Genomic DNA, 22,933 nt, shown 5'->3' on the forward strand with positions numbered 1-22,933 from the left:
GGCGAGGTCCATCTTTGCAACCACGACACAATGCAGCGCGGTACAGATGGGCCCAACAACTTGCCGAATGGAACGCTCAGGATTGGCATCACGTTCTCTTCACTGAGTGTCACATATGCCTTCAACCAGACAATCGTCGGAGACGTGTCTGGAGACAATCTGTCCAGCGAGTGCACCAAGGTGGAGGTTCCCTGCTGTTTTGGGATGGCATTACGTGGGGCCGACGTACGGCGCTGGTGGTCATGGAAGGCGCCGTAATGGCTGTACGATACGTGAATGCCATCCTCCGACCGATAGTGCAACAATATCGGCAGTATACCGGTGAGGCATTCGCCTTCATGGACAACTCGGGTCCCCATAATGATCGTCTTGTGAATGACTTCCTTCAAGATAACGACATCGCTCGACTAGATTGGCCAGCATGTTCTCCAGACATGAACCCTATCGAACATGTCCGGGATATATTGGAAAGGGCTATTTATGGACGACGTGACCCACCAACCACTCTGAGGAATCTACGCCCAATCGCTGTTAGGAGTGGGACAATCTGGACCAACAGTGCCTTGATGAACTTGTTGGATAGTATGCCACGACGAATACAGACATGCATCAATGCAAGAGGACATGCTACTGGGTGTGTACAGCAATCTCGACCACCACCTCTGAAGGTCTCGCTGTATGGTGGTACAACATGCAATGTGTGGTTTTCACGAGCAATAAAAAGGGTGGAAATGATGTTAATGGTGATCATTATTCTAAGTTTCTGTACAGATTCCAGAAACTCTCGGAACCGAGGTGATGGAAAACTTTTCTTGATGTGTGTATTTGCTTCTACATGTATGACCAAGTCGTATCTTGGAACTTTTTTTATAAGAAAAGACTTACTTTTTTGGAGTAATTTTTGTAATTTTAGACAAATATTGCAGCTCACGTATAATGAATGCTATAATTTACAAATGAAACTATTAAATACATTAAACCTCTGTTAGGCAACTGGCTAGAGGCGAAAGTCTGAAACTCGTTCTATGCTAGAACACTCTCCCCTACTGGGGAAGTGACATCTTGTTTTTCGGTTACAATTAAAAGACCGGCAGCCTACATAGGCTCTGATATGAGATACTGGTGGGACGTGCGCTGAGGAGCCGATGAAGTTAACATAGTGTCTGGCCGCAACCAACCCAAGTGGAGGTGTAAGGCGCTGACAAGGTCAAATAGTTGTCTGTTACAGATGCAACGCACACCAGCATTCTTGTTTAGTTCTTATCGCATAGTGGTCTCGCTGCTCGTGACTTATTGTATCACATCGCAATAACGGAGCACCGATGGAACAAGTGACTGCACAATTTTACGTTTAACACCTTATGGAAATAGGTTGCTAAGCGTCTAGAGGGCATAGAGATATTTGGTGACATTATTTTCTGATAAAGTATGCAGCTTCCAGTGTGTATGGAATACAAGTGAATCAGAAATTATACATTTCTCGACGCGAAAAGTTACGCAACTGATTATCATGAATTAAACGGCCTCTCGGTCAGAGTCGATGCAGGAAAGATACGCGAAGAGGTCCTACTCAGGACACTCAGGTTCGTAAGAAGGATGTTCAATATCAGCTGACCATAGAAGCCATGACCAGAGCAACGAGTGAATATTTATCCAGAACATTGAAAAAATAAATAAGGCGTGCTTTCTCATAATCCCTCGGGACGTGAAGAATCATACAGGTAAAACTGTTCAGCTCGAAAGAATCAATAGTATCTCTAGCACCAGCGACCCCCGCTGAAATAAAGCGCAGCGGCGTGCATGTATATTTGGCCTGGGACGTGAAAAAAAGAAGAAAACAACAGTTAAGTTCCGTACTCCAGTAACATACTCCACAATGTCCATTAATGAAGTCAGTTTCCGAGTTTAGTAATTAAAATAGAGAAAGGTAAGGCATACAGCCATTTAAAATGCTTCAAAATGGATTAACTTTTTGGTTGAATGATGAGCCAGATTGTAAAAGAAAGCTAATTTAGCCAAAACCAACATATTTTACGTAATATCTATGTCTTCAATAGTTCAGCCACAACTTTTAAACATAGTAATTTCACAAAATCTGCCTAAAGAAGAAATGCAAACATTACGAACACACGCCAGCTGCAGAATTTTAACGCCAACCAGAATACGTGAAGGGCGATAACGTCTTATTCACCCACGAATTGACCAAACCATAAAAATTGCCAAAGGGTCGGTTGCCTATTCTGAGATAAACAAGTAAGCGAATATAGAGAGCATTCGTTCCAAGTAAGAATCAGTTTCCCCCAAGTCTCAAAAAAGGTTGAGTACCACACAGCCTGCAAATCAGAGGACACACAAAGTCGCTTTCACGAGCTTCCCTCGTCCCCAAAATATTTCGAGCAAGTATCGAAAACATTATGCGAATACATAACTAGTAAGAGTATGGAACGCAGTATCCGACCAGAACCTCGTGAATCCACAAAATAACTAAAAAATCTACTCTATCCGAACTGGCCTGCGAAGCCCACAGGTACCGACCGACATCCGTGCCATCCTTAGCCGGTAACTGTCATTGGATACGAATACAGAGGGACATGCGGTCAGCACACTGCTCTCACGGCCGTTGTCAGTTTTCGTGACCGGAGCCGCTACTTCCCCATCAAGTAGCCCCTCAATTGGCCTAACAAGGGCTGAGTGCACCCCACTTGCCAACAGCTCTTCTGCAGACCCGTACGGTCACCCATCCAAATGCTAGCCAAGCCCGACAGCGCTTAACTTTGATAATCTGACGGGAACCGGTGTGACCATGGCGGCAAGGCCGGTGATGAATGCACACATGTTATTCTGCTTCCAACGTAGCAGAATTCCTTTACTTCTTCTGCTCTGTGATCCTCAATTTCGATGTTAATTTTATTACTAATCTCGTTTCTGCTACTCCTCATCATTTTCGTTAGTCTTCGGTTTGCTCTCAATGCATAGTCTGTACTCAGTAGACTGTTCATTTCTTTCAGGATGCCCTGTAATTCTATTTTGCTTACACTGAACATAATAACATCATGAGCAAATCTTATCGCTGATAACTCTTCGCCCTGATTTTTAAAACCCACTCCTAAGCCCATCTTTTATTTCTGTCGTTGCTTCTTCTTTACGTAAATTGAACAGTAGGGAAGACAGGTTGCATTCTTCTCTTACACTCTTTTAAGTATTACCCTTATTTCCCTATAACTATATTTCTGTGAATTTAGAATATCTCGCACCATTTTCTAAATCACGAAATCTATTACGTATTGATTTTTCGTAAGTTCTGCTTCCATTATGATTCGCAACAACAGAACTGCTGATCCGATGCCTTTCTCTTTTGCAGAGCCAAACTGATCCTCATCTTAGATATAGTAAACAGCCAATCGGTTTGCAAATTGGAAGGTTTATTAAAACGCCTTTATCATGATTTCAAAGTTTATAAATTAGTTTTCTTCAGAAGAAAATATCACACCAAATTTGCTTAAAAATCAGAGCATATTTAGTTGTGTGCATATATCAACGAAATGTCCATATCTGTAGAGACCTCACCATGCTTTCAGCGTTTATAAAAACGTGTTCTTCGGAATGATATATCATGCGAAACTTACTTAAAAACCACATAGTAATTAGCTATGTACACGTCCCAACGAATAGTCCATATATGTAGAAACCGCCTTTAAGATCTAGACAGTCAAAAAATTTTAAAATTTTGTACATGGCTGGAGCAGCAGCAGTAGAATGAAATCATCTTGTAGAAGCAGTAAACAGCCAATCAGTTGCATATTGGAAGGTTTACTGAAACCACTTTATCGTAGTGTCAACTTTTATAAAAACGTCTTCTTCAGAAGTAAGTAACATGTTCACTAGTTTATAAATCAGATCAGGGTTAGCTGTGTACGTATTCCAACTGACTGGCTGTTTACTGTTTCTACAAGATCACTTCATCCTACACTTGCTGCTCCTGACATGCACAAAATTTTAAAATGTGATCCTCATCTAAGAGATCTTCGATTTTCTTTCCCATTCTTCTGTATATTGTTCTTGTCAGCAACTTTTATGCATAAGTTATTAAGTTGTCGCACTTACCTGCCCTAGTCTTGAGGACTGTATGGATGATATTTTTTCCGAAAATTTGGGATAGTACGTATCCAATCTCATACATTCTAGACACCAACTTCAATAGTCATTTGGTTGCCATTTCCCCTAATAATTTAAAAAATTCCGAAGGACTCTTATCTATGCTTTCCATCTCACTTCATCGCAAGTGTTCTGAAGTTCTATTATACTCTGACTGCACTACTGGATCACTTATGTCATTCATACAGACTCTGAATTCTTCATCTACCACGTCTGTAAGACACACAAGAAATGACTACTTTGACGAAAACCGGGTTATCTTTTATGTATTGGACCCTTTCTGTTACTGGGCTACAATGGAGAGGAATAGGAGACTACTGATTGCGGAATTCAGAACTAATTCTTTTGTACGGGATACTGAAGTCACTCGGGACTTTTTTGAGCCTACCTCAGTACTGAAAACTTGCGTAAGGCCGAAGGTCATCGAAATGAAAATAACATTTATAAAACGACAGCAATGACGAGTGGTCATTCACACAAACAGAGAGACCAATAATGGGGCCAGAATGGACGACCCCTATGGTACTCGTGAGAGAACAGGACGACTTTAGATTGCCACAGACAACACGAAATATTAAACAGGTAAATAAAAGAAAACTTAGTCCGTCCACCGCCTGCTGCTTTTCTCGAAAAATGATAAGCAGTTGAATATTAATTGCAAAACGATTTAGAAAAGATATCTGAATGGTGCGAAAATTGGCAGTTGACCCTAAATAACGAAAAGTGTGAGGTGCTAGAAGGAATTCGTTAAACTTCGGTCACACGATAAATCAGTCTAATCTGAAAGCCGTCAATTCAGCTAACTACCTAGGTATTATAATTACGATCAACTTAAACTGGAAGGAACACATAGAAAAAGTTGTGGGGAAGGCTAACCAAAAACTGCGTATTATTGGCAGGACACTTAGAAAATGTAACACATCTACTAAGGAGACTGCCTACAATACGCTTGTCCGTCCTCTCTGGGATCCTTACCAGGTAGGATTGACAGACTACATCGAAAAAGTTCAAAGAACGGCAGCACATTTTGTATTATCGTGATATATGGGAGTGTCACAGAAATGATACAGGATTTGGGCTGGACATCATTAAAAGGAAGGCGTTTTTCGTTGCGACGGAATCTTCTCACGAAACTCCAATTACCAACTTTCTCCTTCGAATGCGAAAATATTTTGTTGACACCGACCTACATAGGTAGAAACGATCACCACGATAAAATAAGGGAAATCAGAGCTCGCACGGAAAGATATAGGTGTTCGTTCTTTCAGCGCGCTATACGAGATTGGAATAAAAGAGAATTGTGAAGGTGATTCGATGAACCCTCTGCCAGGCACTTAGATGTGATTTGCAGAGTATCCATGTAGATGTAGATGTAGAATACTGCAAAAAAAAGAGAAAAAATCACCAGTATTCTCCTATTGATTCTAATTTTTGAAACTCTGCTCAAAAGTCATGTTGTAATAGGGGATCTTACCAGTGTTCGGGCATTACGAATAGTTACTTCCAAAGGGTGAAAACTGACTATGAAGAATTCTGTAAATCGAGCTAATTTGTCGGTTTTCAAGGGCTGCAAGCGGATAAAGGCATATTATGTAGACACAGGCACCAGATCAGCTACGTTCTATTTTTGTTGTGTAGTATGAATCAAGGTTATTAAGTCTTTAATTAATTAGTGTTACCATAATTTGCTTCCTCTTTTATTATTTCATAAAAATGACAGACAAATCATTAATATTTTCAAGCAAATGAAGCATTGTACTTAGACAATTTGCCGATTATGCTATAATCTACAGGAAAGAAGTATCACACGAAAGTTGTGAACGAATCAATGAGGATTTGTTGAAAATAAAAGCGTGGTGTAATGACTGGTAGTTATCTCTCAATATTAGTAAGTGTAACCCACTGCTTATAACAAGGCGAAAATCCCCACTAATGTAATAGTACAAAATAAATGCCCAGTCTTTGGAAGCGGTAGCAATCATCAAGTACTTGGGTGTGACTATTCGAAATGATCTCAAATGCAATGATCCGATTACACAAGTAACGTGCAAGGCGAAACTCTAGATTGTGGTTTATTGGTAGAATCCTGAAGCGTTGCAGTACTTCAACAAAGGAAATTGCTTACAATACGTTAGTTCGACCAGTCTTTAGAGTATTGTTCGTCTGTATGGGAGCCTTACCAGTTGGGTCTGATTCAAGAGATTGAGAAGGTCCAAAGAAGAGCGGCAAGATCCGTGAGTGGTACATTTAGCCATCGCGAGAGCGTTACCAATCTCATAGAAAGTATGAAGTGGGACACACTTGCAGATAGACGACGCGCTAAACGGAAGGGGCTGCTCACTAAATTCCAAAGTCCGATCTTCACCAAGGATGTAGAGCATATATTATTACCATCAACTTTAAAATCGCGCAATGATCACCATTCAAAGATAAGGGAAATTAGATCTCGTACTGAGGCGTTCAGACAGCTGTTTTTCCCTCGTGCGATCCGCGAGTGGAACAGAGGGGGGGGGGGGGGGGGAAATATGACTTTGGCGCGAATTGTGCCCTCCGCCACACAGCTTGGTGGGTAGCGGAGTATATATGTAGATGTAGATGTAGACTGTTACGTCACTTTGTAAAAATATTCTGGATTAAGGTTGGTGCCATTCTTCAATAGAACGGATGTTCGGCGACGACAGCGAGAAGCTACCGTACAGACTAGATGTTTTTTTTTGGGGGGGGGGGGGCGGCAAGTCTTGCACACAGCACTTCCACGCTTACCTTAACCCACTACACACGGCAAGAGGGACATTTTTCCCTTACAAATACTGTACCAGTTCTTAACTTGTGTACTTGTTCCCCGTTTCTGTCGCCATTGCGTTAAAATAGCACTGATAGATTTTGCCATTTTCGCAATATTTTAAACGAATGCACATTTCACAAATAAAAATTACTCAAACTGGCGTTTATCTTGTAATAAATATACAACCAGTCGCTTTATTTTTAAGATTTATTCAACCGTGAACGTGTTCTCGAGCCACTGCAGGCTCATCTTCAGATGGAGGTGTTACAAGAACATTATGTTGTGGACCAATTGTAGCTATATGCAGTGCTGGTGCTGCTGGCAGAGACGACGGAAATTTAGTAATCGGTGACGAAACGCCAGTTTAAATCACAGTCGCAGTTCGTTATTCACAACGGATATACTGCAAAAAAATTACTCAATTTTTAAAAAAGGTTTATTTAAAAAAGAAAAATTTCAGCACTACTGCTACGGCTAACTGATATTGCTGTTTTTTTACTCGGTTATTAAAAAACGGCACCTGCTATCACCGAGACCAGACAAATGCCGAAAAATACCTTGTACTAAGAACGAAAATACAGGTATCGGTTTTAACCTGTCCCTACTCTACAGGCGCACGCACCTTCATCCTGTCGGGTCGCAGGTCGACCCCCACGACGGTGACCCCGCGCTGCAGCAGCGCGCGCGCCACGGCGGCCCCTATGCCGGAGCTGGCGCCCGTCACCATGGCAACGCGTCCGGCGTACCGCTCCATGCTGACGCCTGCAGACCTCTGCTGCTACTGAGGCGTCCTTCGCGCCGGGAACCTGTCGCACGTGTAAATACGATAACAGCTCTTGTTTTCCCTGTGTCTTAAGATTAGATTCTGCATGTTTTAACAAACATGAAAGCTCCGCTACAACCACACGACGCTCATTTCTTATTACACTGGATGAAGCACGTAATTTCTACACCCTGCATACATTTGTGATATTAAAACGATATTTTCGACAATTTTTTAAAGGAATTTGTTTCTATATATCCCCTTGCGCTGATGATAAACAAAACCTTGTTTCATACCAGTTTCAATGAAAATTACCATCGTCGACAACCTTTGTAGCATCTCATAAAATACGAGGAGAATTCAAAAAGTAAGTTACACGTGTTGCACAACTCTAAGGTGATTCGCGCAAGAGTGGTGCATTCTCAGAAGAGACTTCATGTTCTTTGTTTCCAGCAGCCGCAGTTCTCTTCGGGTACGAGTAACAGGTGTATCACAGCGTGGGAGTGAAATGCTGCGACAACCGGAAACGTACTCCAGAGTACTAGTACGCGGGGTAGAATGATTCTTGTGGGCAAAACGTCTTAATCGCACACGGATTTACCGTGAAATTCTGGCGGTATATGGACCAAATGCAATGTCGTGCCGCCAATTCCTCTCCTGTGTCAAACTCTTCATCTCAGTGTAGCACTTACAGTCTACAACCTCAGTTATTTGCTGGATGTATTCCAATCTGACTTCGTCTACAGTTTTTACGCTCTACAACTCCCTCTAGTACCATGGAAGTTGCTCCCAGATGTCTTAACAGATATCCTACCATCGTGTCCCTTCTGTTTGTCAGTGGTTTCCACATATTCCTTTCACTACCGATTCACCGAAGAATCTCAGCATTTCTTACCTTATCAGTCCACCTAAATTTCAATATTCTTCTCTACACAACATCTCAAATGCTTCGATGCTCTTCTTGCTGGTTTTCCCATAGTCCCTGTTTCACTGCCATACACTGGTGTGCTCCAAAAGTACATTCTTAGAAATTTCTTCCTCGAATTAAGGCCTACTCTTGATACTAATAGATTCTCTTGGCCAGGAATGTCCTTTTTGCCATTTCTAGTTTTTTTTTTTTACGTCCTCCTTGCTCCGACCGTCGTGGTTTATTTTGCTGTCCAGGTAGCAGAATTCCTTAACTTCATCTATTTGGTAATCACCCATCTTACCGTTAAGTTTCTAGCTGTTCGTATTTTTACTACTTCTCATTTCTTTCGTCTTTCTTCGTTTTACTCTCAGTTCATGTTCTATACTCATTAGACTATTCATTCCATTCAGCAGATCCAATCAGTCTTCTTCAATTTCACTGAGGATAGCAATATCATCAACGAATCTCATCTATGATATCCTTTCACCTTGAATTTTAATCCCATTCTTGAATCTTTCTTTTATTTTCGTCATTGCTTCTTCGAGGTGTAAATTGAATACAAGCGATGAAAGACTACATCCCTGTCGTATACCCTTTTTAATCCGAGCACTTTGTTCTTGGTCTTCCATTCTTATCGTTCCGTCTTGGTTCTCGCACATATAGTATACTACCCGTCTTTCCCTGTAGTTTACCCCTATTTTTCTCGGAATTTCGAAAATATTGTGCCATTTTACAGTGTCGAACGTGTGTTCATTTTTATCTAGTCTTGCTTCCAATATCAACAGCAACGTCAAAATTACGTCTTTGGTGCTTTCACCTTTCGTAAAGCCGAATTGATCGTCGTCTGAAACGTCCTCAATTTTCTTTCCGTTCTTCTGTGTATTAATCTTGTCAGTAACTTGGATGCTTGAAGCATTAACCTGAATGTGGGCTAATTCTCGCACTTGTCGGCTCTTGCTCTATTCGCGGAATTGTGTGGGTGACGTTTCTCGAAGAGTCAGATGGTACATTCTACACACCAACGTGAATAATCGTATTGTTGCGACCTCTCCAACGATTTTGGAAATTCTGATGGAATGGTCTCTATTTCTTCTGTCGTATTTGATCTTAAACCTTCCAAAGCTCTTTTAAATTCTGATTCTAATACTGGACTCCGTATCTCGTCGATATCGACTCCTGAAACTTCCTGGCAAATTAAAACCGTGTGCTGGACCGAGACTCGAACTCGGGACCTTTGCCTTTCGCGGGCAAGTGCTCTACAATCTGAGCTACCCGAGCACGACTCACGACCAGTCCTCACAGCTGTACTTCCGCCAGTACCTCGTCTCCTACCTTCCAAACTTCACAGAAGCTCTCCTGCAAGGTTCGCAGGAGAGCTTCTGTGAAGTTTAGAAGGTAGGAGACGAGGTACTGGAGGAATTAAAACTGTGAGGACGGGTCGTGAGTCGTGCTTGGGTAGCTGCTAGAGCACTTGCCCGCGAAAGGCAAAGGTTCCGAGCTCGAGTCTCGGTCCGGCACACAGTTTTTATTTGCCAGGAAGTTTCATATCAGCACACACTCCGCTGCAGAGTGAAAATCTCATTCTGGGAATATCGACTCCTGTTTCTTGTCCTATTATGTCATCAGACAAGTCTTCTCTCTCATATAGGCCCACCCATCCGCTGTCTGTTCTGCATTTAACTGTTAAATTCCCATTGCACTCTTAATGTAACCACCCTTGCTTTTAACTTCACTTCACCGAAGGCTTTTTCAACTCTTCTACATGTTGAGTCAGTCCTTCCGACAATCATTTCTTTTTCGACTTCTTTACACTGTTTCTGCAGCCATTTGGCTTTAGCTTACCTGCACTTTCAAAATCATGTAACACAGCAATCAATCGTCCTTTACTTTTAGGCTTTATTAAAGCAAATCTTGAATGAACTGTGATAGGAGCCCAAACAACAGGGAACTGACGTACTAGGACATGCATTAAAGCTCCGAGATACTGCATTGATAATGGATAATTACTAGCTGAAATCGAGATTTGCTTTAATAGAGACTTTTGGTCACAATCTGTCAGGGTCACTCAACACACTATTTCGTCGGCGTTGTGATCTAGCGAATGATGCTTCTCCGCTTTTCCTGTATGGAGTATAAATTTTCGATGCGCTGCCTCTTGAAGCACGAAACACTTCGGTCGCCTTGCTTATGGCAACACCGATTATACGAGCACCAATAGTTTGCCACCTTCTTCAGAGTGATGTCGACTTCGTGTGATACAAGTCTTCGGCCGCTGTTTCTGATAACTTCTATCCATAATTTAAGCAGTGACTGGATTCGAACCAGGGACCCAGGACATTTTGATTTCGAGTCGAAAATATTATCCCCCTTTTTAACAATAATTACTCTATTAAAAAAAAACCTTTGACATTATAATCGATGAACATCTACAGCTCATGTTTCACATGCATTATATACATAAAGTACAGCACATCAGTAAGTATTAGAACACCGATATACGTTTCATTCATCGCATGACAAACATTGGAGCAAAAACTAAATCACATTTGAACGCAGTAATACAAATTTGAACTACCTTTTTGGTGCTTTACATTCTGAATTCAAAACTGCAGACTAGACTGCTATTCCCTCAACCAAATTTCAGAACGTAACTTTTGGTGCTGCAGATGTACTTAATGTGCTGATCTTGACTCTTCGGTTAACTTTTAATAAATGCCCAAAAAACAAAATCCTATCTTCGGAAGGGGAAAAACCAAAGACACCAATTTTATCCGACTCCACTTTTTTCAAATATAATCGTCTGCATTGGCTTCATTCGCCAAAAAGGTTCTTCCATGTAAACCGGAAGTGTGATGATGTTGTCTTCAACGTTAGTGTTTACAATGTAGTTTACGTAGTTTCCGAGCATCCACATCACAGTACTGGTTTCTGTCTGTGGGTAGAACTATGATTCAAGCCACAATGTTATTCGAAGGGCTTATTTCAATAGTGGTACAAGCCCACTTTTGTTCATTCTGAGATACAGAGTCCTAAAGTTAAATGGGCGCTGAAAAATCTGCAGTTGGGATACCAGAGATATTCGAGCATATGGCTTCTTGCTAGAGATGAACATTTCTTTCTGTTTGTTCGGACCATTATGTCAGAAGCATTATAGAAAGAAAAGTGGAGGCAATGGACTTGTACCACTAATGAAATAAGCCCTTCATATGTCAGTGTTGTAACTGGTTTCCGAGCTTCTGGCGTGAAACTATATTTTCCTCCCGGCCCATTCCCAGTTCATTAAATTTCCGCAACAAATAAAGCTACGTAAGAGCATCTCAACAAGATCAAATTTGAGGCTTTTGTCAAGCAGTACAATCTGATATATTTTTTCATTTGTTGCAACTGTATTGTTTACGACTTATAAAATGCTCAATATACATTTGATGAGTGAACTGATAACCTAATGTTGCCCAAGACAGTCTTCCACGTTGCTTGAGTCCTTCAACTCAATTTGGTTTGGGCTGTCTTTCTTCTTCCATGCATCATCCAAGGCGTTCGTCGTTCAATCGCTCTTTCGTAAAAGGTTTTCGCCTAAGTAACTTGATTCAAGATAAAACGTTGATAAGTTTCGGTTTAAAATTAAAGTTGCCTACATTTATGGGAGCTACATACTTGCAGGCTGTAAAATGCTGAATAGCTTCGAAGTGATGGTGTCTACCTCCTTGTTAATTATCGTGGCGGTCTGTAACACTACGCTACTGTGCACGATACTCTTTAAAGCCTGTACTATGCTAAGTTGACGGGCTTCACCTTATAAGAAAGGATTTTGGTATATATGTTGACCGCGTGTACCTGAATGGAGGCAAAATCAGACTTTCACCCACTCAGTAACAACAATGATATGTCAAGCAAGTCTGAAGTGCAACTACACGTTAGGACAGACAAGAAACAACACAGCAGATGCTACCAAATTGTTAATAATACGGTCGCCAGCCTAATTAGGCATTAACTGAGTTTCTCCCCTGTACAAGTTGATGTACTTTTATACAAAACAACACGTAATAACACTGCATAATATGGTAATTTTTAGAACCAAAAATCTACTGAACTAATAATTTCACTTTCTGTACTAATATGGACAAGCCATAAATACACAACAATAAACTATAATGTTTACTACAAACTTCGTACTGTCTATTGATCTGATTAAAATCGGGCATAGGTTACCCTAGAAATAGCACTCTCGAAACACACATACAATGTCAATTTTGGAAAAAGTAAAACACTAATAAATTTTGATTTTATATTGACTTTAAATTTGCTGGTCAAATCAGTTCAGTACACTTCAGAATCTAACTGAATAGAAAAGAAAAGGGGGGGGGGGGAGGGGACCCTGAAACTGTTATGATCACTGTACTGAAATTTTTTTTTATTATCGAAATCGTTAAGCACTCAAGCTCTTTTTAGCTTATTTCCTGCTCATTTAATTATCATTATTTTTGTCTTGAATAAATTAAACTTCATCTCTAAACCAATTTCAACATTATCTTCCAACTTTATCAGACCTTTGTTCTTTACTTATATATTCATTACCAATAAAGTTCTTTAAACATCATACTAACACTGCTAGGTCTGCAGGTAATTATTATTAACATAAACTTTAAATCTTCATCTCGGGACACTCGGATTGCACAACATTTGGAAAGGACCCTGTCTAGGTTAGTGATGAGGATAAATAAATGATAGGACAGTTCTGGTAAAAGTTAAGTTGTTATTGAACAGTAAGGAACAAAAGTAACACTGGTCCACACGAATACAGTACTAAAAGATTCAACCTGTTCGTATCGATGCGGCGGTTGGCGGGCGGCGAGATGGCGAGGCGCAGAGCACACATACAATCACAGCTATGGCTCTTGATGTATCGGCACTTTACTTCTTCATAGCGTCGCAATATTTTTCGATTTAGTGCCTATGTAATTTTGCCATGCTGTATAGTTGTCGGAAACGGCACATCCGAGGCTCAATGAAACTACGTCTTCCAGGAGAGCCTCCTCGGTCCAGAACATGTTACTCAGACCGATGGCCAACTCCGACTACTACTGCTGAGCCCGTTATGCCGTGCCGCGCCCGTGTGCATTTTCCCGCGCTCGCCTGCCGTCCACCTTTTACCGCTCCCCTACAGACAGGGTATTCGCCAAAGGTTTTGCATTCCACATATCCTAATACATTGCCTACGTATGGACCAGGCGCACAATTACAACTTTAACATCTTACAACACTTTCAACATTTCTTACATTTCCATTTTGTTATAATATTGCTTGCAATTTGACATAAACATTAATATTCACATCGAAAATTGTTTACAGTTTCTTTAACACGATGGCAAGAAAAGAAAAAGAAATGAAATCAGAATATCGATTACATTAATTTACCAAAAATCAGAAGAAAAAATTATTATATGTACAATAATACAGCGTTGTTGTTGTTACAGGTCCTTCTTACGAATAACGCGTTCGCCTTCCTGATAATGTCCCTTATTTCCAAGCATACCGTCCGTCTTGACATTCTGAGCACGGCGTTGTTTAATCTGAAGATATTGTCTTTTCAACATACCTGCTAGACCATCGCATTATCCTTTTGGCATTCAATTTTGCTGTCCGGAATATCTTACAAAAAAGACCTACCCACCGCACCCCTCCTCAGATTTAGTGGTAATATGGCCCAGTGTATAGCCGCTCAAAATCTGAACACAGATAAGGCATGAAAACAGGAAGAAGGTTGTAAGGGGTCCGCAGGCCCTTACTACTAGGTTTGCACTCACACAGGTCGACAGGGCAACTATCGATTAGTGTGTCGGGTCGCGAGAGCGAGAGTTGAGTCAAGTCGGTGCGTGTTGTGGGTTCCCGCGAGGCGGGCAGAGAGCTGAGCAGAAGCCAGCAATTGATAGAAATTACCGACAAAGGGAGTGGCCATCGCCGCGGTTCAACCCCTTTGTGTTAGGAATATTCGGGAAAGTGAAAAAGTATAATTACTAGTGTGATTCAGTGACATTTTTGTGCCGATATTTGTAATTACGCGTCTACCGCGCCGGCATTATTTGGATTGCAGTGTTGGATACAGTGATTAAAATCTGCGTGTGACGATAATGAATAACAAAGAGGCCTGTGCTGAGATTAGCCGTTATTAACAGTGCATTGACGAAGGCAGTGGCTGTCTCCTTACTTTTGTGTTTTGGTGATGAATATAGTTCGTTGATTAATGAAGCTGTGTTGTTCTTCTTGGCACCAGCCATTCATTATTACAGCATTCGAGAAGGACAAAATGGAATGTAACAACTCCGTAGCAGTCCAATCCGATTGCCAGCCCCATTAGGTACACGGTCACATTAATTTAATATCTATTTGGGCTGCTATTCAGGTCCCGAACGAACGGGCTATAACAAAATATAAGGGAGTGTTACACCCTTGGCTTACCGTGAAAGGACAAGTGCAATTTTCGGACGAATCATAAAGAACAATAGGTAATTTTATCTTGCTCAACGTGAGAAAATATTTTTTCAGTGTTGAATCGGGACAGAGCATAAACTTTAATATCGCGGCAAGAAACAGTGCATTGTGAACAATATGAAGTAATAGCACCTTACGATTGTGACTAAACTTTTTTCTTGCCATATTAGATGAAAATAATAGTGTCAACAAACTGTGTTATAATGTGCAAATGCGTAAATCCGCGTGAAAAACTGTGAAAAGTGAACACCAAAGAAAGACACGTGTGAACATTAAAATTGCAAAACGAGCCAAGAATTCGTCACGAAAGATTTAAAGAAGTGTTTAATAGTAATATTGTGACTGAAATTGTTTTTTTGAATAGTGAAAATCGGACAGCTTCGTGTGGACCCATAAACTGCTATGCAGACGACAATGTATTGTGGCGACGCAATTATTGAGTGACGTCACGCAGACCCGTGTAGCAGTTGCACCAAAGAGCTTCGATCCGCGAGGTGATTTCACACGACATCCCACCACGGAGCGGCCGGCTGAGCGACGCGACTTCGAGACACCGAGCGCAGTCCCGGCACCTAGCGGCCAAACTACAAACTACGCCCGCCTGCAACGCCACGGAGCGGCCGACGGAGAACTACGACGACTTGCAACAGCAGCGCAACCTCACGCAGCTCCAGCGGCAGTACAGCGCCACGCCCACCTCAAACGTCAAAACATCGCGACTCGCGGTAACGTCAGTTGGTGAGTGAAGACGACTGGTTGACATAACATTAAATTGCGGTGTGCAGTCTTCGCGATAAATAAACAATTTTTAACTGATATTTACATTAGGACAAGTGCCCAATTGTAGTAATTTCTGAAAAATTTGCGAAGCATACTCTGAAATATAGCATACTTATTTATGCACACTGCACTGTCTAAATGGTAATTATACAGATATGCTCATTGTTTTTGGGGATTTTACATGTATAGATTTTATGAGTGGTATGATTTATCTTATTTAAAACATTTTCTGTGCATGTGAAAATTGATATTTGAAGTGATTAGGTTTTGAGAGTTGTTATGTTCGATGCTCTTGCATATTGTATCAATTTAGGGATTAACTGAAAATACTTCAGGTACGATTAGTTTCATGGTAATTAGGAGTGTTTTGGGTTACTAGAGATTATTTTGTATTACTTGCCTGTGCATTAAAAATAAATCAAACATGTCTACGGAAGATAAGCAGGTTTGTGAGGCAGTAGTTGAAAGAAAAGGGATAGGACAGGAGGACAGAGATGATTCAGGAATCAGTGATTGTGGATTGTCATTAGATAGCCCATTAGCACATTCAACTAGTTATCCCGAGACACCGGGATAAACGACGAGAAATAAGCCAGTTTCAGAGGATGCCGATAGATGGTCGATGTTGGTAGACTTGATAAAGAAGACTAGTGCATCATTAGAGAAAAGTATACAAGAAACTAGAGAAGAGGGAAAAATATCCCGAGAAACATTAGAGAAGCGTTTACAAGAAACTAACGCATCGTTAGAGAAAAGTTTACAAGAAACTATAGCACAAGAGATCAAAACATCGCAAATGAAGATGGAATGTAATCTGAAGAAGGAAATGCAGGAGTTACAAGGACGACTGAAGATGGATATCGACAAGAGAGAGAGGAGGCTACAGAAGAGCATAGACCAAGTCCAGGGAGACGTGGAGAAGGTGGAAGGAAAGTTAACAAGAAAGATAGAAGACGATATTGAAGAAACGAAAGCCGAATTGGGAGAAAGAATCAACGAAGTGGAAACAAATTGCAATCATCGAATCGCCGAGGTGACGCAGATGCAGAGACAATGCAATGATACGGTTAAGGGGATAGGAGATAGGCAAAACCAACTGGCTATCAATCTGAGAAATGCTATAGCCGCGCAACGAGAAGAGGATAACAAGAGAGTGCAGCAATTGGAGAGCAAGGCAGAAGAAATTGATAAACGAATTAGCAATGCCACTTTAACAGTTGGGGAAGGTAGAGTAGTTACCTTGATGAGCAGTGATAATCGGTACGTCCAAAATAATACAGGGCAGAAATTTAGACCGAAAGGAGGGTTGCACCCAATGATATTTATGAAATGGTTAAAAGGAGTTTTCCCAGCACATCTTAAGGACTCAGACAAGATTCAATTTGCAATAGATAGAATGGAAGGTGAGGCCTTCACTTGGGGGGTCAGGAAGAAGGAAGGGACTACTAGTTATGACCAGTTTGAAGAGGAATTCTTGAAGAAATACTGGTCCAAAAGCCATCAATGTGCAGCAATTGAGGACCTACTCCATCGCAAGTCACTTAGTACATGGAGAGGAACGTTGAGAGAGTTTGCCGAACATTTGTGGGAATTGAACGAGACCCTGGAACAACCCCTGAGTGATGACGTAATGATATCTGCGATAAAAAGAAGATTGAATCAGAAAATACAAGAAACTGTATCTGGGAGCCTAATTAAAAATAGGGAGGCTTTGATGGAGATACTGGAACAGTTGGAATCTGTTCGATCACAGGGACACAATCAAGCTAATGATCAAAACCGAGGGGGAGGTAATGACCCAAGGAATCATTTTGGTAATGCGTCTAATTATAGAGGAAGAGGTGGTGGTCATAGGTACAGGAACCATGGTGGTGAACGTCAATGGAGAAATGATTGGAGAAGGAGTGAAGAACCAAGAGATCATGAGAGAAGATGGGATAGACGAATGAATGACACAGTGCATATAGAAGAGGTGGAGAGGCCGGAAAACTGAATGACACTCCAGATGAGGTCCGATCGGGAGTGAGAGCTACGAGGACCAGGGTAAACCTGCTTTCCTACTAAGACACGACAATGGTGGAGACCTAAGAGAAGATCTACTGGAGGAAAGAAGTGGGATTCCCAAAGAACCCATGCTACCCATGATAGGGATCAAGTTATGTGGACTGAATATCGAGGCACTAGTCAATACAGGAAGTGAAGCATGTGCAGTATCCAAAAGGTTATATGAACAGATACTAAAAGCAAATATTAGCTTGCCTAGTTTCCCAGTGAGTGGAGTGAGAATTGTGAACGCGTTGGGTGCAAGGAGTAAACCTATTAAAGAACAAGCGTTGATTACCTTCGAGATAGAGGGAGAAGAATACGAAGCAACATTTTTGGTGGTGGCCGGATTGAACACATCAATTATTTTAGGGATAGATTGGTTGAATGAAGTTGATGCAGTAGTGAGTTTTGATGAAGGTACTATCAAGGTCAAGGGAAGAAAGGGAGAAGAGAAGAGGTTAAAGTTTGCTGAGGGGAGTGCAATCGAAGAAGAAGAAGAATTCAGAAGAGTAAATTTGTGTCATGAAGAGGAACCCACCACGGGATACAGGGAAGAGGAACTAGGAGGAGAAGTGTTGATATACCTTGAAGGATTAGCACAAGAGGATAGGCATAAAGAGGATAAGATCAGGAAAAAGTTGGAGGAGATGACACACCTAGATGAGAGGACTAAGAAGAAATTAGCCACAGTATTATACAGGCGTTGTAAAGTATTTTCTCAACGGCCAGGTATCATGAAAGGGGTGGAGTGTAAGCTAAAGATAAAGAACCATAAACCGTTCAATATAAAACAGTATTCCATTCCACAGGCGAAACGAAGAGCAGTAGATGAAGAAATACAGAGGATGATGGACCTTGGTGTTATAGAAAGGACCAATAGTCAATACAACAACCCCCTATTTGTCGTTGATAAGAAGGATGGAAAGGTGAGGGTAGTTTTGGATGCGCGAACAGTGAACAAAATCATCGAACCGGAGAGGGACAAACCAGAGACTATAGAAGAACTGATTCAAAAATTCCGAGGAGCAAAGGTGCTTAGTAGTATCGACTTGACTGCTGGTTACTGGCAGATACCATTGGCCACAGAGTCTCGCCAGTATACGGCATTTACTTATGGAGGAAGGTGCTATCAATTTAGGGTGTTGCCATTTGGACTTAATGTGTCAGTGTCTGAATTTATAATAGCGATGGATAAGATACTAGGCGAGGGTCACCGTCTACATGGATGACCTCTTGATAGCAAGTGAATCATGGGAAGAACATTTGAATAGACTGGATGCAATCTTGGCAGCTTTTGAAACCGCAGGGGTAACTGTAAACCTGGACAAGTCGGAATTTGGCAAATCAAAGATAAAATTTCTGGGCCATATAATATCCGAGGAGGGTATCTATCCTGATCCTAGTAAAATGGGGGCTATTAGAAATTTTCCGACCCCCCATAGTAAGAAACAGTTGCGAGCATTCTTCGGGGTTTGTGAGTTTTATAGAAAATTTGTCAAAGGATCTGTACTTAATGCCCCGAGTATGAGGGAATTGACTAAGGCGAGGATGCCGTGGCATTGGAGTGCAGAGTGCCAAACTGAGTTTGAGAATATCAAGGAAGCACTATATAGTGCGGATATATTGTATCACCCGGATTTTTCCAAGGATTTTTATTTAGGAGCAGACAGCTCTGACTGTGGACTAGGAATATATTTGTACCAAATAGAGAGGAGCGGAAATGGTGAGAGTATAAGAACAATAGCGTTCAGTAGCAGAAGTTTAAATGCTTGGGAGAGGAAATATTCGATTACTGAAAGGGAGGCATTGGCAATTGTGTGGGGGTTTAAGCGTTTCCGGTACTATTTGGCTGGGAGGCATGTGAAAGTCGTGACTGACCATAAGGCCCTTACATTTCTGACTACAAGCAAGTTGAGGCATAGCAGACTAATGCGATGGGCCCTGGTATTACAGGACTATGACTTCGAGATAATTTATGAACCAGGACCAACACACATAATACCTGATGCTCTGTCAAGATTACCAGCTGACTCAAGAGGAATGTTGGTGGACAGGCCGGAAGGAGAAGGAGTTAGAATTAACCTGATGAGGGGAGTACAGTATGAAGAATGCATAAGGAAGTTCCTAAAGAATGTGCGTAGGGAACAGAACGAGGACGAGAAATTAAAGACAATTAAAAACAAATACAGGTGTGCAGGAGAGGAAAGAATTCGCACATTTTATTATATTCACAATGGGATACTTTATAAAAGGAACAAGGAGAGTGAGGAGAACTGGAAACTCTGTGTGCCTGAGCATGTGGTAGAAAAATTAATTTGGTATACGCACTATAGTAATGCGCATTATGGACCGAAGAAGTGCCTGGAAAAGTTGAAATTAGATTGTGCATTCAACAACATGGGAAGGTGTATACGTAAAATACTGAGTACATGTGACACCTGTCAAAAATCTAAAACGACTACAGTACAGCACAAAGGATATATGCATCCAATTGTACCAACAGCAATTAAGGACATAGTTGCAGTGGATCTCTTTGGGCCACTTCCTGCCTCACGAGGGAATTACACACAAATCTTAGTGGTAGAAGAACTGGTTTCCAAGTACATAACATTTTACCCATTGAAGAAAGCTACTAGTAGAGCCATCATTAACCATTTTGAGAAAGACTATTTTCAAAAGGTGTGTATTCCTAAGCGAATTTTGAGTGATAATGGGTCACAGTTCAGGTCAAAGGAATGGACAGAGATGCTAAGTGAGCACGGAATAGAGCAAATTGCCATTTCTAGGTATAGGCCAGCTTCTAACCCAGTGGAACGAACAATGAAGGAATTGAACCGTTTATGCCGAACCTACTGTCATAGGAAGCATGGTTCATGGAAAGAATATGTGGAAGAATTTGAGCGGGTTAGGGATCACCTCCCACATGATTCTACAGGGTTTGCCCCATATGAAGTATTGCTCAATCAAGAACCCGATAGTATTTTTCATGAGTTGGTAGTCTACCCACCAGGATGTTCATTGACCTGGGAAAGGAAATTGGAGCTGGTGGAATTAAGTATGAAGGAGAAGGCTAGGAAAAGACAGGAAAGACACGACAAGCTAGTGAAACCGATAACTTACCGAGTAGGAGACCTGGTATTAGTAAAGGTTCATGCTAGATCAAAGAAAATAAACTCTGAAATACATAAGTTTAACCACGTTTATAAGGGACCGTACAGGATTATAAAAATTGGTCATCCTAACACTGTGGAGTTGGAATATGCACGGACAAAGAGAGTGCATGGTAAGGAGCATGTGAAAAACATAAAAAGGTACTACTCCCACAAGAGCAGAAATGACCCAGATGAGGAAGAGGAACTCGATTAGGGCCAATGTCTGAACTGAGGGTGTTCAAGCTCCTTGATGTAGTGGGGAAGGACATGGTTAGAACATTTAGCTATGAAATGGACATTTGAAAGAGGGAAAGATTTATTTACATTGTGTTTTGTGATGTATTACAATTAGAATTGCATATTTCATGTCAAAGATTATCTAAGAATGAGTATAAAACCTGTAATAACTAATTTGCAGTATAGTAATTCATATGTCCTGTGTTTAAGTAATAATTTTTGAGTGTATATGTTGTGTGTTTCGTTCAATATTGGACTAGAGAGGACTATTGCTGGTTGATATAAAAATTGTAAATTGGACAATGCCATGTTTATGAGATGTATAACCTTTTGTAAAAATTATTGTGGAGGCAGCCCACTACCGGAGTCGAGGGATTATTTGATGAATTGTAATTTCAATAATTATTTACACTGTGTGTTTGTTCAAATGTAGCAATGTTTCATTTCCCTTGCCGATTCTTTTTCGCCTGCGGGTCTAAAGAAGTTTTCGAGGGCGGGGATGTAAGGGGTCCGCAGGCCCTTACTACTAGGTTTGCACTCACACAGGTCGACAGGGCAACTATCGATTAGTGTGTCGGGTCGCGAGAGCGAGAGTTGAGTCAAGTCGGTGCGTGTTGTGGGTTCCCGCGAGGCGGGGAGAGAGCTGAGCAGAAGCCAGCAATTGATAGAAATTACCGACAAAGGGAGTGGCCATCGCCGCGGTTCAACCCCTTTGTGTTAGGAATATTCGGGAAAGTGAAAAAGTATAATTACTAGTGTGATTCAGTGACATTTTTGTGCCGATATTTGTAATTACGCGTCTACCGCGCCGGCATTATTTGGATTGCAGTGTTGGATACAGTGATTAAAATCTGCGTGTGACGATAATGAATAACAAAGAGGCCTGTGCTGAGATTAGCCGTTATTAACAGTGCATTGACGAAGGCAGTGGCTGTCTCCTTACTTTTGTGTTTTGGTGATGAATATAGTTCGTTGATTAATGAAGCTGTGTTGTTCTTCTTGGCACCAGCCATTCATTATTACAGCATTCGAGAAGGACAAAATGGAATGTAACAACTCCGTAGCAGTCCAATCCGATTGCCAGCCCCATTAGGTACACGGTCACATTAATTTAATATCTATTTGGGCTGCTATTCAGGTCCCGAACGAACGGGCTATAACAAAATATAAGGGAGTGTTACAAGGTGTACTGAACTATGAAAAGAAGCAAAATAGAAACAGTGACCGGTCCGCACTTAAAAAGTGCCGCATTGAGCGAATATCAACAACCACGGGGTCGTGCTTATGTGGTCACGGTTCCGGACTGTGAAGCAGTCGATCTGTATTCAGAACTGTGTTGTGTCATTAATATCTATTTCATTATGCACTGTCCGTCCGCTCATTGAAATGTTTGTTCTCTTTCTGTAGTCTTGCCAGTTGTCATACTATGCATTGGTCATAGAATATGAATAACGTGGTAAGGAAACGTTACCGTCGCAATGAAACGCGATGAATAGCAAGAGCAGGCGAGATACCACATAGAAGTCTCACAGAAATGAAAACAACAAATAAACGGGTGTGAACTATGTTACACGAGGGTGAGTCAAATGAAAACCTTAAATTTGTAATAACAAATC

At 41.2% G+C, this 22,933-nt stretch overlaps 1 protein-coding gene across 1 annotated transcript in view; it reads right to left on the minus strand.

The window, feature by feature from the left end:
- LOC124777870 (dehydrogenase/reductase SDR family member 11-like) overlaps positions 1 to 7,700 on the minus strand; it is a 141,577-nt gene extending 133,877 nt beyond the window's left edge. Inside the window, exon 1 of the mRNA XM_047253410.1 lies at positions 7,563 to 7,700. Within this exon, the coding sequence (XP_047109366.1) occupies positions 7,563 to 7,694 (132 nt within the window). The 5' untranslated portion in view covers positions 7,695 to 7,700. The remainder of the gene's footprint in view (positions 1 to 7,562) is intronic.
- Positions 7,701 to 22,933: the final 15,233 nt, after the last annotated feature.

The sequence above is a fragment of the Schistocerca piceifrons genome, chromosome 2 (genome assembly GCF_021461385.2).
Source record: "Schistocerca piceifrons isolate TAMUIC-IGC-003096 chromosome 2, iqSchPice1.1, whole genome shotgun sequence".
NCBI classification, from domain to species: domain Eukaryota; kingdom Metazoa; phylum Arthropoda; class Insecta; order Orthoptera; family Acrididae; genus Schistocerca; species Schistocerca piceifrons.